At 40.4% G+C, this 18,316-nt stretch overlaps 2 protein-coding genes and 1 long non-coding RNA gene across 4 annotated transcripts in view; 1 reads left to right on the top strand and 2 right to left on the bottom strand.

The window, feature by feature from the left end:
• LOC117213933 overlaps positions 1–2,978 on the bottom strand; it is a 64,816-nt gene extending 61,838 nt beyond the window's left edge. The window contains exon 1 of the mRNA XM_033459663.1: positions 2,249–2,978. The gene's annotated coding sequence lies outside the window, so the exon portion shown is untranslated. The remainder of the gene's footprint in view (positions 1–2,248) is intronic.
• Positions 2,979–3,247: 269 nt separating this feature from the next.
• LOC117213934 lies at positions 3,248–11,340 on the top strand. Of its 2 annotated transcripts, none has more exons than XR_004488750.1 (2): positions 3,248–8,187; positions 10,832–11,340. It is a non-coding gene; the product is annotated as an uncharacterized LOC117213934 (long non-coding RNA). The 2 variants fall into 2 exon arrangements; XR_004488749.1 differs by having other exon boundaries at positions 8,962–11,340.
• Positions 11,341–13,214: 1,874 nt separating this feature from the next.
• LOC117213972 (tuftelin-interacting protein 11) lies at positions 13,215–16,354 on the bottom strand. The gene is made up of 8 exons (XM_033459724.1): positions 16,246–16,354; positions 15,950–16,163; positions 15,685–15,862; positions 14,648–15,606; positions 14,356–14,552; positions 13,842–14,270; positions 13,600–13,757; positions 13,215–13,502 (listed from the first exon to the last, which is right to left on the bottom strand). Exons 1-8 carry the CDS (start codon positions 16,352–16,354, stop codon positions 13,254–13,256), a joined length of 2,493 nt encoding a protein of 830 aa, XP_033315615.1. The 3' UTR covers positions 13,215–13,253.
• Positions 16,355–18,316: the final 1,962 nt, after the last annotated feature.

Here is an 18,316-nt window from a genome sequence, read left to right as displayed (position 1 = left end):
ATCGCGTTCACGTTCTACGTAAAAGTGATGTCTTAGAAAGTCAAGGAACGAGCGGCTGATAAAACTGGACGTCGGAAATGCGGACGTCGGGTCGGTAGTTTGTAGGAAATCGGAGCATCGAAAATTCATTCGCTACAGATAGTAACTTACGAGGATCGAGATACCGTTATAGAAAAGATGGTTATCCTGCCGGTAAATCTAGAGATCTCGTCGTTGGCGATCGCCACGAACAACGATTCCACTTTTATTCCTTGTAAACGATAGCTTTTAAGAAACCGTAAAATATGCATCTCGCGTTATCGATGAAATTGAGAAGAGGCCAAAGAGGAAGACGATAATTTGGTTAAAAGTGGAACATCGGTAGCGTTCCTTTCAACGGGCTAACAAAGATCGAGATAAGGACGCGAACAGATCGTTATCTTCGTATTAAATCCAGAGATCTGGTCCTGCGGGGTCGCGAGGAGCGACGACGCAATTTTAGTCGCGTGTAACAGCCAACTTTTAAGAAGTCGAGGAATATATATCTGGCGTTTACGAACGAAATGCACGCGAAGAAGTGGATAATTTGCAGGAAATTCGAACTCGCGTGGTATTCTCTGGCAGCGAGTTTGCGAGGATCGAGATAACACCGTGGAAAGATCATTATCGTGCCGCTCAATCCGGAGAGCTCATCCGCAGCGGTTGCAGCGACTAGCCGAGCGCGACTTCGCTTCGCGTTTTGCTCCTTCGATATATCTGCCTTATTATTGCGAAGCGACGTTGCAAAGATACGGCGATAATTTTCCAATTAATTGCCAACTGCTCCCTCCGAAATACGAGGAGTCACCTTGATCTTGACTGTTCCGTGGAAAATTTTATACAAATTAGAAGGAACATTTGGACGAGAAATACGGACGTTTGGTAGGTCCGTTAAACGTCCTTCGGATTTCGCTTTCAACGTTTCGCAATTTTAAAGATCTCGGTTGTACGATGCGTCTTCTTCTTGCGTACGGCCAAATACGCACGTGGCAACGTGCATCTCGATTATTCGCTTAGAGAAATGTCGAACGTTGCTTGTACACGGACTAGTTGTAAAAAGAAAATTTTGTTGCAAAAAAAACACGACCGCTTTGTGTTCCAAAAACTAATAAATAAAAAGAAAACAAAATACGGTCGTTACGCGCGATGAATCGCAATTTCCCGAACGACGGCTTGTTTTTGCGGTGACGCGCGAATTGCTACATTTGCACGGCTCGCTAATGGCCTTTTCCAGAGGCGGTAACATACGCCGGTCATTATTGTCATTCCGTTCACGATTATGAAAATATCCGATCCTTAGGCACTCATTGTGCCTATCGCGCTTGATGACATAATAGCACTCTCGCTGTCCCGATCCAATGCTCGCTACCAATAATAAGAAATGTCTTTATTCGTTGCAAACGCGCAGCAACATTGCCTTTCGATAATCGATCTTTACCAGATTCGACGAAATTTAACGATCGGAATGTTCGAAACCGGTTGCCAGAGTAAACGACCGGCAATTTGTTTGAAATTTGACTAATCTAGTAGTTACGGTACGCCGAGTTGTACGTATATTAGGTAGTTAAACTTCGTTTCGACATATCCGAGTTACTTTGAGTTATAAATCGAACGATGTTGTCCGTCTTGTGTGGTCTACGAAATTCGTATAATTATCCTTGAAAATATATCGTCTCTTTTATCCCAAAGCTACGAACGTATTTATATTCTTATGTTTTCCGGTAAAGTAGTAGGCTGGTAATGGACGTTTCCTATTCTTCTTCTTACCGTGCAAATTAAAACGACGACGAACATGATAAAACAAACGTATATAACGTAACAACGTCGAGAACGCTAACGAGAAACTCGATTCATCATCTCCACGATCGTTCGATTATTTTACGTACGATCGGAAATTTGTACGATCCGTGAAATCGTACATTCGCGATATTACCTAATCACTGTATTAGAAATCCGTATATTCAACGTATATGCGTACGTTACACGCAAATTTAATTTGGTAGAAATGCGTAAACGTAGATAGATCGTTGGTTACGAAAGTACGAGAATACAGGCAAATTACAAAATGTCGAATTCGACAGGGTTGATAAACTTTGGAATTTTTCCAGTATGCATACATGGCGGAAGTTAACACCGGCGGCGATTTGAACGCGTTCGAGAAAAATGCGACGATGTCAGCGTATTCACACACCTGGAGAAGGATGTGCAACGATATCAAGAAACGACTCACCATCGGATAGGAATCCATAACGGGCCTGGTTCTGGGAACGCTTTTCTCACTTTGTCAATCTATCGACCCTTTGCCGTTTCCCCTCTAAAACAGAACTTTAGAACTTGTGGTCCTCGCGTAGCTAATCGGCGCGTATTTCGTATAACAGCGGAAACTTCAAGTCGTAGACAGCCACGCGGCACGTGCATGCACTAACGTAAAGGTTAGTTCGACGATTGACACATATATCACACTTTCGGTGTTCCAAGCGTTTGTCTTCCTTCGTCGCTCGTCGTTTAACCCCCGATGACGTATAGCACGATTACGCGGACGCAGCAAGAGGTTCGCGTGGAAACGTTGCACAAAGTTCGAAGCGTGATGAGGCACGGTGAGATTCTGTCACGAACGACGTTCGAAACCGCGTGTCGGTCGATGGATAACGCGACGTGCGCGCGCGTCGACGATCGTATTCAAGTGTCACGCGGGCAACGAGTTCATCGAGTCACTCAGTCGGACTCGGGGAAAATGTTTGCGGGCTTACCGGTGACGTCGGAAACGTCAGGCGAGAGCGCGGTGAGACGACGCCGGTGTCGGTGACGGGTCGCGGTAGCGCGCGTATTTTCGAAAACCCGAACACGCCACCGCGCCGTCGCGATTCGCGATAACGGAGAAACGAGAGAGGACGAACCTCGAACGACGCACTAGGGAGACAAGCGAGACAGCCAGCCCGTGCGCGCGTTCGAACCGATGCATCGCGGCAGTGCGATTCGAGCCGACTATTCGTCCGCGTTCGTTCGGCCTCGGCCAATCTCGGCCCCCTTCGGCGCGGCCGAGCCGATGCGCGGGCGGCTCCGCCGAACGAGAACCGCTTGCGCTCGTCGCCGCGCCTCAGACATTTCCAACGCTCATTCGGATCTTTCTGTCAATGAATCGAGTCAACGTGACTACCAAGTACACCGGTTTCGCCAACATAGCCGGCAAAAGAAATCGTTGCTTTCGTATTACGGATATACTCTGCACGAACAACGAATATCGATCGTTCACGTTCTGTTTGTTCGTTTGTTTTTTCAGTAAGGATTATGACAAGTAAATGAAAAATATAGAATCCTGTCAAAGTACAAACTGTTCGCTTTGCCAAATTAGATTCGAATGCCAGTTGCGATAGCGTTGTAGCCATTCCAGAAATTTACTTTCTCGTATTTCAAATATAAAAAATGAACATTTCTCTTTCGTTTCGGGTTCAGTTCGACCGAAACCGGTCTACCGTTGACTCGTAATTTACGCGATACGAGTGGATAAGGCGAGCGCATAATTTTATCGCAGGGACGTGTTTATGATTTGTGAACGACACGAACGATGCGATTGGATGAGAAAATTTTCGGGAGTCGCGCGGCTATTGCTATATCGATGCGACGTAAATACTTGGCGTTAAATAGCGGCGAATATAAACCAGTAGATGTAATAAATTGTTGCAGAAAACGTGTTAAACAAATCATGTTAGCGTGGCCCGCCAAGTGGACGAGGCAACGAGATTCGTATATTTGTAAAATTTTGCAATACGCAAACGCGTCAAGTGCTATTTGCCTTGCAAAATAGAAACCGATCCGTCATGGTTGAGAAATGTCGGATATCGTTTATCGTGCATCGATATCGACGCCAACTCGCTTTTATAAAAATCCCTACAACTATACAAACAACGAGTCTAGAGTTTCACGAACGAGATGTAGTTTATGCGGAGGTTTCCATATGCGATAAGCGTGCCACAACATATGCGGAAGCAAAACGCGTTACCGTGTCACAGTTCTTTCAACAACGGCTAAATCAGTTGATAAACGATAAGGGTTCAAGCATCTGCGAGTACTTTTACTCGACATTATGTACGTAACGCGATATCCGCGTTGGGCAAGTAGGAAAACTACGATATATGCGACTCTATTGGCCTGAGTGTACGAACAGCCTAACGCGCCGTCATTTCTTTGCTCGAAACGAGACAGACGTTTCGATACAAACCAGACGAACGATAGGTAAATGCGATCGAAACGATTCAGAATATCGAAAAACCGTGTTATCCGAGAGGACAAGACGATACTTTTTATTAAATGCTTCGATTATACCACTTTGATATGCCATTGATACTTTGGTTGTAACAGATCTGTAAAATAACGACACGCGTTGTGCAGTTACGAAGATGACGAAGGTAATCAAAGCATCGACGAGAAAACGACGTTAAACGTGGTTAAAAGTGCCCGTCGAGGATCATAGAAAAATGTAATGAGATTTAATCGACGATTCCACCGATATTTCATCGTACAGATTATGTTATCCTAGAAGAATACGAATATAAATATCCAATGAAAACAACTTACTACGCTACAATATACTGACGCACGTGATTGAGCGCAAAGGTAATACGTAGCCTGAATCGCGCTCGTTCCAATCGTTAAACGGCATCTGGCACTTTACTCTAGTTTTGCATATCCGCTACAATTGCGCGTAGAGAAAGATCAACCTATCTACGTGATTTACATTCCCTGGCTTTTGACCAAGTTTCCTCGCTATGATATTGTACTTGAATGATCCGTATATTAGATTTCATCTGTCCATTCGAAGACGCAACAACGACGATCGAAGGACGATCGAAAAACGAGAAATACGTTGTAATTATCGATGCAACGTACTTTAAACGATCGATTAAAATCGTACGCTTTCTGTTACATCATGTTGTTACAAGTATAACGATTAGACAGTCTGTGTGTGTGAAATAAATCAAAGTATCAGCTTCGAATAAATGCCAAGGAAGTTGATATAGACGTTTGCTCGAGTAGATAATGGTACGGAAAATAGCGGTAAAAATTGCAAAATCTTAAACGTCCTGTTCCCGATCTTGAACGCGAAAATTGGAATTACTACTTCCGGCGATGGCGACATAACGTTCCCAGATAACGTAGCAACTTGTAACAATGTCCTGACTAACGTGCGATCGATTCCTTTTCCAATGGTAAAACCGTGATTCAGGTAAAACCAGTTTCTTCCTATATTCTCGACGAATTCTAAATTCCGTGATCGTAGGACCACCGAGAGGTGGTCATTTCCGGGCGTATTACTCGTCGATTCCACGTTCTGTGTATTCAGGTACGCGTATGCGTGTATCCGTACGTAATTACGTAAACCAGATGATACGAGCAGCGGTCACGGTTCACGATTGCAGTTACTTATACTGAAATGACTGAGGTAAGATGGAGTAAGTGCAGACTGTAATTCCGTCTGAAGTAAATGCGCCCACGCTGTCGCGCCAAAGAAGGTCAGAACCGAAGCACGGATTTGTCGTATTCGTTCATAGAACGTTCAAACCAGCTTAATATACGAGCCGGCCACGGTTTACGTTCCCCTGTAAAACTTGTTCGTTAATGCTCTGAAAATGGTGCAATATTTTTGCTTAATAACGCAGTCACGGGACACTATGGTTCTCACAACTTCGACGCGGCTATTCGCTCGTAATGACCACTTTCTCGCCCTTCCTTCGCGCATAACCTTTTCGACCAACATAGATATCTTGTCCGTGGAAACGTTTAACATGATTCCTACACGACGCAAATTAACCAGGATAACGTACGATGTTGCGCGTTTTAAGGCGAACGTATCGAATTCCAACAAAACCAACATCTGCTCGGCAGTGTAACGTAAATTCGAAAATTCGCAAGACGCATTGACGATCCACTGTACGTAAACGAGCTTCGCAGAATTTTACAGTGTCCTTAGCACGCACGCCTTAATAAGCGGACGAAAAGGTAACAAAGGTCCTCGCGAAAAAACCCTCCCACCTCGTTCCTTCGTCGCAAATTACGATCCATCGTCGATGAATACGATCCTTTTTTCTTTTTCTTTTTTCTTTTTTTCAACGGCAGAGATATTCCACCGTAGGGTGCGCAATCTGTGGTGTCAATTAACGTACGAAACGGCAAGAAATATTTCCGTACACGGACGACCAGTTGCATGTATTTTTATAAAACACGAACGAAGGATCATATTCTCGCTCTTTTACGCCGGCAATATAGTTCTTGTTATTAAACCGTTACACAACCCGGCTCGTTCCTCTATACAAGATGTTAGAGAGGATGTTAGACGTCCTAATGTAGGGTAGTTTATCTCTCCATAGAAGGTATAGCCGTATTAGGAAAACCCTATTCGCGGACTATAATATTTCGTACGCAATTACGATTCAGACGTCAGCGACAAAGCTGAAACGCTGCAACAGTATCACTCGGTATGATTGTAAGATACGCTTATACCGTATTTAGCAGGCGGATGCTTTAACGCGAACATATTGCACTTTCGATATACACGCGTATACGTCTGTATCTGGCACTAACAGTCAACGTTATGAAATGGATTTATAATCGCGCTTCACGCGTTTCTCGCTGTTACGCAATCGAGCCACGTTAGCTAATAAACTCTATGAAAATCAAGGTGTGTTTCGATCCTTCCAGCTAACTCGCCGACGAGACGGTTTTTTAAATATTTCATTTCATGGGGAAACGGCGGAAAGTTCACGGGGACGCGTTGCGCGTTCCTTGCGTCGCAAGTTGAAAGAACGACGATTCAAAGAGCAGAAACACGTATTTTGAGACGAATACGCCGGTGAATATTAACGACCGTGTTAATGGAATTCCTTCGATGTAAATATCGTTGTATTATAATATTCGATCGCGTTATAATAATATTTACTACGATACACGATTTTCAAACGTTACGTAGTTTAATTAGAAAGAAACGTCTCTAACAAATAGCCAGGGAAAATTTGAATCGAACTCTTCTATTCGAAGTCTTAAATCGCTATGCCAACGAAATATTTAAATTAATCAACTTTTTCGAACAAAACAGGGGCTCCGCTTCATACTCGGGCATCGCATAAATAACTTTAATCTCATAAATCTGCACGAAGCTTTACACACGGATACGATACGAACAGCGTATATACGAGAAGAGAAGCAGTCGCACGGATGGAGGTCGTTTAAACCGAGTCGTAAGTGTTTGAACGAGCAGAAACCGGACGATAGTGTTGGTGTACGCGTAGAAACATGTACGCATAACCATGGAGACCGCGTGGGACCTGTTAGCCCCGCCCTATACCGACCAGATGTCATTACTCATTACGCGCTACGTCGTTGCGGGTTCCTCCTTCTTGATTAAAGGGCCAGAGAAAATCGTTCGATCGGACATCACCCCGTCTTTTTGCTTCTGTTCTTGCTGCGCGTTTCGCCTTGCTTCACAGGTGCGTGCTACGAATCAGCAGCGATCCCGAACTTATTGTTCGGAATTTTAATTAGTTGCCATATCTTGTCGTCGGAGAGAAATCTTTGGCATCGGTTCTTCTCTACCAAAATTTCTTGGAATCGTAATTCAGAACCACACCCCCAATTTTTACCGGACAGAGGTAAGCCTCGAAGATTAATCGAACTTATCCGAAGTTGTTACGGACCGAACGGTCGACCGAGACGGTTGATACCTCGCGAGTCGATGTAATCGAGTTTTTCGTGCGCGAACGATACGATATCTAGCGGTAGAATCTATAAAAACGTTGATGCAGTTCGCGCATGCTGATCTGACACGTAGTTCGTGCAATGAAATAATAATATCGCAGAAAGCGATCGTTCGCGTCATTCCCCGTGGAGACATACGCGATTCTAGACGGAACGCGGTTACGTACACCTGCCAACGTAACGACCAGCAGGATTATTCACGTAATGTACCCAGCGGAGATACACGAGTCACACCTGTTGCTTGGTTCGATACACCGGGTGCTTTCTCGGTGTTCGTTCACCCGTGGCGTGCCAACGTTTCCCCTCTGACTCATTCATCCGCAAAAAACCTCCGAATTATCCACAACATTTTGACCGGACAAACTCGCTGGTGACCAAATTCGCGAAACTTCGTCCTTATGACCGTCTAACGTAGTCGAAGTAAGTACCCATATGCGAATATTCAAGCATAACAGCTAGAAACATTCCATTCTCTCTAATTTACACTGCTATGTAATCTTAGCTGAATATTATGCATTGCGTTGTCTCCGTTGACTCGTGTACCCTTCCAATTTTCATGTGTGATACGGTAGAACTTCGTTCACGGTGTAGATACGTCGATAGATAAAACAGTACCGATGATCTAATAGATCCGATAATATAAGTTCGATAACTATTCCCACCACGTGCTCTCGTTACGGTAATTCCGATAATAGGAATTGACATTCGCTCGTTCTGTATCCGAGATGCATGCAAATTATTGTGAACGCGAATGAACAATTCACTACGTTACACGATAAAAACTTAGCTATGAATTCGTATATTTGAATCTGAACGTTAACTTGCTCGTATAAACGACGCGTAAATTTTCTCTAATTACAGACGATTAAATTCTGATTCGTAAAAATATGGATACGCTTAATTCTTTCCTTTTATTCCTTTCTTATTATATTTTTCTTCAAAAATAGACGAAGGAAAGAATTGCGTTTCAAGCATAAGCTGCAATAGGAGATAACGATATGCAAAGCGGAGAGCAAAATGCCGTTTGTTTCTAAAACAATCCCATGGTTCGCTATCGTTTCACGTCGAATAGTCACATCTACGGTGTACATAAATGACACTTGCGCGCACACAACGCAACGCAACGCAATGCAACGCATAGAGGCACGTTCGTGGAACACTGTAATACTGGTTCAGTACATTATATGTTCATAGTAGGAGCCACGACCTGGGAGGCCTTTCAGATAATGCAGAAAGAAGAACAAAATGACGATCGAGGCTAAAGGAAGCCTGTCGAGCATATCTTATACAGATATGCATTATGCGTTGTTCGCATTAAACTTCTTGCAATATCTCGTACATGTGTGCGTTCGCTATTTCCATTGCTAACCTATTTAGCAATATCATGTAGCGATGCAATTTTCCTCTCTTGTTTTATACGATTTCAAATTTTCATGATTTATGACATAGCAGTTGCAGCAAGGAAACGTAATGTGAACGAGAATCGCACGAATTTTCTAATAAAAATAAATAGAATTGCAAACTGAAGTAGCTCTGTATAGGTTAGGAACGGCTTTCAATTTATTCGAGGAATACCTTGGAAATCACTATGTACGATAGATTTATTACGCTATTCGTACCACAATAGTACTATATGTTCTTTTTGGCAATTCGAGAATGTATAGATCTTATAAATCTCCCTGTCCTCGAATCTCGTCGCAACACCCACGATCGACGCGACGATAAGTCACGCGTCTGTTAATTCCTTGAAATAGTTAGTCGTGTAAATCATCCACCGAATTTATCCATACGTTATATAAGACTAATCGGTCAGTTTAGAAAATGGATGACACGCAAATTTCGAGTTTGTAATTCTGTCGGTGACGAACTAGACGCGTAACCACTATCGTTATTACACCATCGTTACCTATACTATTATTCTTTGCTACGGTGGTACTTCGTTCCGAAGAAAATCTAACTATATCGATGCTTTGTCCCATGGTCATTCATAACCTCATTGGCCAACATTTGACAATAGAGAAGACGGTGTTTCTATAATATAACCTAAGACAACAATTGCAATTGATTTATCTTCAAGATTCGGATTGCAATCGAATATTGAGCCATCCACAATTAATATCCTACATTTTGCACCTTTTTTTGGATCCGAAAACGTTTCGAACGAACGATCGATGTCGCAGAGTTAGTTTCGGTATTAAAAATAACTTTCTACCTATTTAGGAACAGTATTACGGCCAATCCAACCAAACGATCGCTAAATTGTTCTGACGTTTTGCTGTCTCTATGAATATGTACTTGGTATTTCGCGGAGGGACTTAGGGATAGCGATTTGCGTGGGATTGGAATGTTTGGGCGCGATCACGTTTTGCTGAAAACATACATATGTCTACGAATGTATATATGTACATAGTATCTATTGCAGGCCGTCGACCTCTCTAGGAACTATTTAAACGTTGCTCGTATCTGCCACGACATTAATACCTAAATAATCGATCTATCGTACGTTACGTTCAAAATTCCCTCGCATCTAGACCGGTTCTACTCAATGTACATAGTGTGTACATACACACTAGTAAATATGTACGAGCACACGATTGTTTTCGTAGATTAATTTACATGTAAAATTGCAAATTTATCGCGAAAGAAGTTAATTATCAACTAATCTTACTAAAGATCGTAACGCAACTGTTAGTAATTGTTAGATGACTACACGATTAGGAATAGAAAATGAGCGGAATGTTTAAATCAACCTTAGAATTATCTTACGAGCCCGTTAGATTTGCAAATCGGATTGTTTCGAGCGGCAAAAAAGAAAACAAGTTTACTATAAAACTGTAGTCGCAATTGTCGAATGTCATGTTTTATTTCATTTCTTATTGTTTCTATAAAAACTACGGAATGTTCCGTATATCCTCAGATATATTAATTAGACAAAGTTTCGTTATAAACAATGGAAAGAGGACAAACTTTGTATACGCATATACAAATTTCCCGGTAAAGGATGATGCGAGTGAAATCACTTACGCATAAATCGTAAGTGAAACGCAATTACTCTCTGTTCCAGGAAACTTTGATCCTCGAAGAGCGTAAAAGCATCACGACTGAGAACGCGGCGAGTCGTGATGCTGGCTTACTCTTTCACCTGTTATCAAGGAGACTTCATTCACCGCGATACGATGGCGCAACCTGAATGGTGCTGCCATTAAGTGGTTGCCTCGCTCAAGTAACCTCGCTTCCTTCAAATTGAATCCGCATTAATCCTAAGAGAATACAATACATATTACTCATAACCCATCGGATATCCCGGTTCGATAATATATTTTAAGTTGGTTTTTGACTTAGATTCAAACTTATCTTTCCAGCAAATATAATAGAGACTTCAAATTGTTGAAATAATTGTTAACCTAGAATCATATATCAGGTCGCGATATTTGGAATTTATAATGTGACAATGTCAGGTAAAAGCGTAAAAAGTTGAACCCTTCGACACGTCGCTCGAAGACGACATGACAATACCTGCGACTGCAAAAATATTACAAGCGCTTCGAAGAATGTCCGACGATGCACACGCGATTCATTCTTTTTCTGTACGTGCTATTTTATTTTTCGAACGAGAACGATCGTCGGCCCAATATTTCCCTTCGCGAGGCGACAACTTCACCTCGACTGTCTCTCGTACGATAGACGTTAAGATCTGGCAGACAGTTCGACAAGTGCTCGCGTGCACGTATGCACGTATCATGGACACACACACACAATGAAAGAACGAGAGAAAGAGAGTGCAGGGACCGTTTCACGAATCCGGCCGTACGAGTCCGTTGCAGCAAAGCCAGCCAGTTACTAGGCAGACACACTCCGGTCCAATGCAAATTTTCTCGACACCCGAGAGCACGGATCTGCTAGGCGTGTAGGCGAGAGATGTCCATCCTCTTACAGGACCAGTCTTCTACGTGTATGAGTATGAGACGCAAACTCGTTGGTAGTGGTGCCATAGGCGTCACCTAGAGTCCAACTCATGGTTCATTGGAGGAATACAAAAATAGCTTTGATTTCACTTATGGTTCCAACTACGTATTACATATTCAGTTTGTCGCACCTGCGAATGCACTTGTCGTAATTGCTATGCGAAAATGTGAAAATGTGTTTACAATGATCGGAAAGGGAAGAGTCGAGATTATTTCAGAGATTATAATAGTTCGACCGAAATTAATCGATTGGTCAAAGATGTAACATCACTGTGCTGTTTAAGTATTCCTTCACTTAATTTATTAATTCTTTACGATATATATTTACTTCCTCTTATGGTTGTTAAAACGAACTACGAACTCAAAATCGTTTCAGTTGCTTTCTGTTTCAGCTGCGCCCAAAGATATCTGAAACGTATAATAAAACTATACAAATTTGATAAAATCAAGATGACTTTGAACAATTCATTTATTTTTATTTCGTTTTGATGCGAGATAGTCGAGAATTAAGTCTTGCAGAATAATATATTATTTATTTATCATATGCAAATTATTATATAAAATATGCAATTCATTTTTACTAGGGTGCATACATCTGTAACACGTATGTAATTTTATAAAATCTGTTTATACTTATTTAAAGGATCATCACACGTGAGTACATACATACGTAGTAACGTCGATCACGTAGTGACCTTATGGCCTATGGGGCAGCTAACAATAAGTCTGGAAATCCATGTACCTCGCGCATGGTGGCGCCCATGGTTGATACACAAGACCGGCACACATCGTAGTGGTTGATACACGGTGCCTATTGGGCGACTCTGTAGGTACATACGTACGACTCCGCAGGATCACGTGCAACTTTCCATATTGAGGAGTTTTATAGCTGCGTCTCGGTAGTAGGATAACCAGGGGCGCCTACACGCGTTCGACTTCGACCGCTTCGAACAGAAGTGGTCAATAAGACAAACATTCGCGAACGGGGGACTGCATTCGTGAAACGTGAATGCCGGGAGTACCATCGAAGAAAAGAGATGTTCTCTGCTCGCACGGTACAACGTCTTGTAGCCGTAATGTCATTGACTAAGTAAAGCTATACAAGGACAGAGAGCAGAGAGGTTCGTGTTTGTTGGCTAGAAGAAAAGTCTTATCATTCCAAGAAGTTTAAATATAATTTCTTCTTTAAGCATTTGAATATTTGCTATCATTATACTGTGTTGATTATTCATTTCGTACTTGAACATGTATCGACATAAATGTAATTTCAAACTTTTCAAGAAATCCAATTTTCTTATGTAAAAAATAAAAGTAAATCAGATACAAATAACGATAGATAAGAAAGGGTTTATAAAGAAATATAATAAATTTAAATATAAAAAAATGACAATCAATTTTATTCATTAGACTGTACTTAATCTAATACAATTTTTTCAGCATTATATCTTGTAAAATATTTCGCAACATATATACAAGAAAAAAAATTATACACATCTGTTAAATATTAATTGTGTACTATTCCTAAAGTTCAGACATGTCTAGTAAAGCATTTAGATGTGTTGGCATCCAATTCATGCCATTGTGACAAACGAATAAAACATTTCCATCTATATAAGCTTGGACATTACCAACTTTATAAACTTGTTTTGCTTCCCTGTACCGATTCGGTATTGGCATAAACAATATACCTTTTTCCTCGCACTTCTTTTGAACAAGGTCTTTGAAACCGTGAGGTATTTGCGATGCTGTCCTAACTGCTTCGGCAAGCCTCTGCAAAGGAAAGAACATAATATTATAATCGAAGTTAACATAATATCGGTAATATAATCATCTCACTTTATTATAGGTAGGTAAAACTAAATCGTACCTCCATTCTTGGTTGAGCTGTTGAAGGCATTTGTGACATAGTAGGTTGACTTCTCTCTAAGCTCGTTAAATAGGAAACTTGTTCCATTGCACCCGGTTGGTGACTCTGTGGCACGGAAACTGCTCTATTCATTATTTCTAACGCTTTTTTGAAATGTTCTGTAAATCAATAAGCGTATGAGTATAAATTGATGACTTTGTTTGTTTAGAGGAAATTCAAAATATTTTATACTGAACACACACCTTTCACCAGCGGTTCGGCCAATATTTTTTCACTCAACATACTTTTCCATCCCATATACCAATTTGTAACTTGATCATAGTTAGGAGAATGATTTAGCCACAAGGCCAAAACTTGTAACCATTTAGGGAAAAAGAATTTATCCAACAGGCCTGCCATTATATGAGATGGAAGTAAGTCCTTCCATTCATATACCCAGTTCCATTGATCTAAATGTTGCTGATGGGGATTTATAACAAATTCTGAAAGTGCTATTTGCAATTTTGGGATGATATTTTTAACTAGGAAGGCTTCCATATCTCCTTTTGCGAAAACATTAGACCATGGTTGTAACATTAATCTGGCAGACCTGTCGGATGGGTGCCAGCCACCCAATGCGGATCCTAATTTACGTCGTATTATTGGATATATTAAAGTGTCTAAACGATTTCCTATAATAATAATAATATAACGTTACTGAAATAGTTCCTTTGTGTTTTCGTATAACTAATGGTAAATTTTTGTATGCATACGTACGTAAAAGTGGTAACCAAGGATGAATCCATGTGTGAATAGGCACTGTATCAGTAAGGGGATTCCATTCTTCTACTTCCAAGGTAAGTTTGGGGAGAACTAGCATATCTAAAATATTTTCTAATATCCAATTTGGAAGTAATGGGATCCAATGTTCTATTAATTCAATTAGTGGTTCTGGCTGCCTACATGTCCACTGCCTACAAAAAAAAAAGAAGGGCATGGTAAATATACATATACATAGTACTACTCGAGTATGTTAACGATCGAATTTTCTGTAAAACAGACTACTTACTGTATAGCACCTCTGATTGATGGCATCCACGAATTCCAAACAAGATGATCATACGGGTGCATAGTTCTTGTCTGAAGAGTGGTGGTGTTACCACTCTCTAAGATACTTTTCCATTGATCGAATAATTTAATACATTGTTTTGGTTGTATCAATGGATTCCAACTAATTAAACAATCTTTTATTTTTGGACCAACAAAACTGCTAGCTAATTCACCGAGTTCGTACATTTTATATTCCTCGTAATATTTATCTTGTAAATCTTTAAAAGCGTCCGCAGTTTCTTGTAACGTTAATTGATTTGTTTCGTCCATCAATCTGTCTACGATCGCAAGAACGTTTTCTAACGTATCTATTAATTGACCGTGTTGATCTATAACTTTAGACAAGTTTTTCTTTTCTGCCTCTAGCGCAATTACTCTATCGCTTAGATGCCGTGTCCTTCTATCGTTTTGTATAATATCTTGCTCACACATATCCACAAGTATGTTTAAATTATGCTGAAGTTCTGGCAATGCAAAATTAACTTTGGACTTTTTATCGGTAACTACGACGTTTTCGTCGGGTCGCTGTTGACCCCCAGCTATAGCATGATATCCACTGAGAATTCTTTGTTCCGGTCCAGTCATATCTATAACTTTAACCCTACTCATCTCGTTGGATATTCTTACCTTTTTGTTAGGTTTCAATTTCCCATCTTCCAAAACTTGATCAACACTTCGATATATATAATTTACTTTTTTCTTAGCAGTATTTCCATCTCCTTTCCTCCACTGTGATAACTTAGCTTTGGGGTCTTTCCCTTCTTCTATTTCTTCGTCTTTCTTCTTTTCTGCAACTTTAGGACCTTTTTCCGGTCCATAAGCACCAATCGCACCTCTACCTTTCCTCAAATGCGCTTCAACTGGCGCGCTTATTCCTTGTAACTGTTTACCCAATCCTTTTCCAGGTTCAAAACCCATCTAAATAATGAACAGAACAGCAGATATAAGTATATCTGTATGGGAGTATCAACAAAATAATTATTGTTTTATATATACCTGTAGCAACAACTTGGCACCAATACCTTTTGTATAGACTTCCCAACTCCCCATCCCACTTTGCATTAATAAGGGATTTACTTTATGCTTCTTTTTACGTAAACCTGCAATATCCCCATCCGTATTTAACGAAAACGACGTACGTTGATGCACAGAACTCGGCTTTTCATCTTCAGAACTATCGGTGAAAAGAAAGTTTACCGATTAGAATATTTGTACCAATATTATAAAATGAAATAAATAAGTCTTACTATCTAAAATTTACCTGGAACTATTTGGAAATTCTTTTTGTGATTTACTCTCGTTGTCGCTTTCATCGTCATCTTTGTCCTCCGTCTCCTCTTTAGGCTTTCCAGCTTGTTGAATACCTCCTGCTACAAAATTTACAGGGGTCGTATAATTCTTTGGTCCTTTATCAAATGTTTTAAACGATGGTCTAGCAGATAATTCATCTTCGTCGCTATCATCGCCCCAAATACCTGAAATATGAAATATGAAAAAAATATAAGTTTAATATTATACTATATATAGACGTAATAGTTATTGAAACAAAGAACTAACCAAGCATTTGTTGCTTTTTTGATAATTTACGCCTGGGACGATTAATATTGAATTCATTTTCAAGGTCGTAATCCGTGATTTCAAAGCTTTCTACTTCGTCTTCCGACATTTTACTAACGTTTATTAATATTCTGTCTGACAAATTTGATAAAAACTTGTATTAAACAAGTTTTTAATGATTGTTATTATATCAAATTTATATTTTAAACAAATTTATAGTTTTAAAAAACATAGAAATAAAGCAAAACGATAATGTAACTATCAAACATTAAAGGTTATGTTGTGTTTTACTCTCACAAAATTGAACCGATATAAGTTGATTGTGTTTGGCAGTGCTGCCAACGTATAGAAATGAACGTAGAGAACTGAGAAGAAATCTCATGGGAGGGATGCGAGCCACATTGGAGTAACAAAATATTAATACGGTGTATCATATGTATGTCCATACGTATATGTTGCATTTAGTTTGGTGCACGCAGTGGTTTGGTGCACAGGTATCCGTTTATCCGTACATGTACGTTTTATGAGATCTGGGAACTTTAGAGTTGATTCGAATGCCCACAGAACCACTCTGGTATATTTAGTACCCTTCGTTTAAGATTAGATTAGAATTAAAAACTATTGAATTATTTGAAAATTAACAAGAATAATGTATATTTTAACGACTCAATTACAAATTAAAAATCTTTTTTAAGACTTTCACAATTATGTATTTGCGTTCCGTTAGTACGTTCGGACTTAGTAAACACAGCGATGAGTCTTCGAAGAAGTCAAAGAATGATTTATGTCGAAATCTTCACAAAGGATATATCTTGACAAACACGAAGATGGTACTCCCTTGGGGGTAGCCACTCACGTGATAATCAAACAGATAAAAAATTTTACCAAATGTCCAAATTGGACAAATTTTGAATGTGAAATTTTAAATAAAAAGTCGAAATCTGTCCTTGTCCACGATCTTTCTTCCCTTCTTTCTTGGTCACCCAAGCTGATTCAAATAGTTAAGTTTGTCAGAGAAGCGTCAGGAATAGCGTCAGGAGTTGTGGGCATTTGCTAGATCTCCATTGGAATGGCCATCGCTGTGTTATAACGGCGGTACTACGAGTATGAACACTACCGATTCGACAATCAACAGCGGCGATTAGGCACTCGCGACGCTAGTGATAATGGTCTTAGTGATAATGTACCGATCGTAAGGCGCTATTCCCTTCCTCGATGAGGTTGTCACGTAATTTTTTGGGTTGGTTGGTGAAAATAAAATATAGTTGAGTCGTAACACAACTATTTACTTTATTAACCTTTATCAACCTTTATTATGAATTCAGCAATCACAATGTAACACGCACTGAATTAACATAAATCACAATTCACTCCAACCACGTTATGTAAGACTTAGTTACAACAATACATTAAGTACGCGACTTATAAGAGTAGAGACCGACATAGATATGTTCTATTCTTTCTATTCTATTCTAAGGATACAGAATAAGTGAAGTCTTACTGACGATACTGTGTCTGAGGAAAGCTAGGGGTGGGGGTATCTAAGGACAAGGGACGGAATTTACAGGAAATACTCGCTTGGTCCGAACGACCTTAACTATAAAAATGCCAAGGTCCCTGGTAGGCACTTAAGACTATTGAGGGTGCGCGCCAGGGATATGCAGGTATCTGGGTGCCATCCTGTCCGTGGTGTATGGCCTGGTCTCTGATATGAATTGACGTTACAGGCGCTCCGTCTAACAAAGGTGCGGAGCGGTGTTATGACCCTCGTTAAAGGAACTACCCATAGAGGTATCGGACAGTAAAACACGCTAACGGTTCCTGTTACGACCGTTCGCGGAGAGACGCGATCGCGAGATAGCACGTCAACGAGAGTTGTAAATTCTCGCTACGATCATGTTAATCGACGCCGCGAAATAGTCGTTCCCCTGTTTCGTTTAGGATAACAGAGGTGGTTTAATGAATGTAACACTGTATTAACAGGTTAACATAGAACAATATATTTTACAATAATATGATGAAGATGTTACAGAAATTTGACTCGACTTTGCGATATCTCTAGATAAATTCG

This window comes from Bombus bifarius, unplaced genomic scaffold (assembly GCF_011952205.1).
Source record: "Bombus bifarius isolate JDL3187 unplaced genomic scaffold, Bbif_JDL3187 scf7180000009145, whole genome shotgun sequence".
In the NCBI taxonomy this organism is placed as follows: Eukaryota; Metazoa; Arthropoda; class Insecta; order Hymenoptera; family Apidae; genus Bombus; species Bombus bifarius.
Note: the sequence above shows the minus strand (reverse complement) of the source record. Positions and strands in the feature narration are given on the sequence as shown.

Coding starts and splice junctions, on each gene's coding strand:
- LOC117213972 (XM_033459724.1), bottom strand. CDS start 16,354: ATGTCGGAAGACGAAGTAGAAAGCTTTGAAATCACGGATTACGACCTT. Junction 16,164..16,245: donor AAAAAAGCAACAAATGCTTG/GTTAGTTCTTTG, acceptor TTCATATTTCAG/GTATTTGGGGCGATGATAGC. Junction 14,271..14,355: donor TCCTTGGTTACCACTTTTAC/GTACGTATGCAT, acceptor TTATTATTATAG/GAAATCGTTTAGACACTTTA.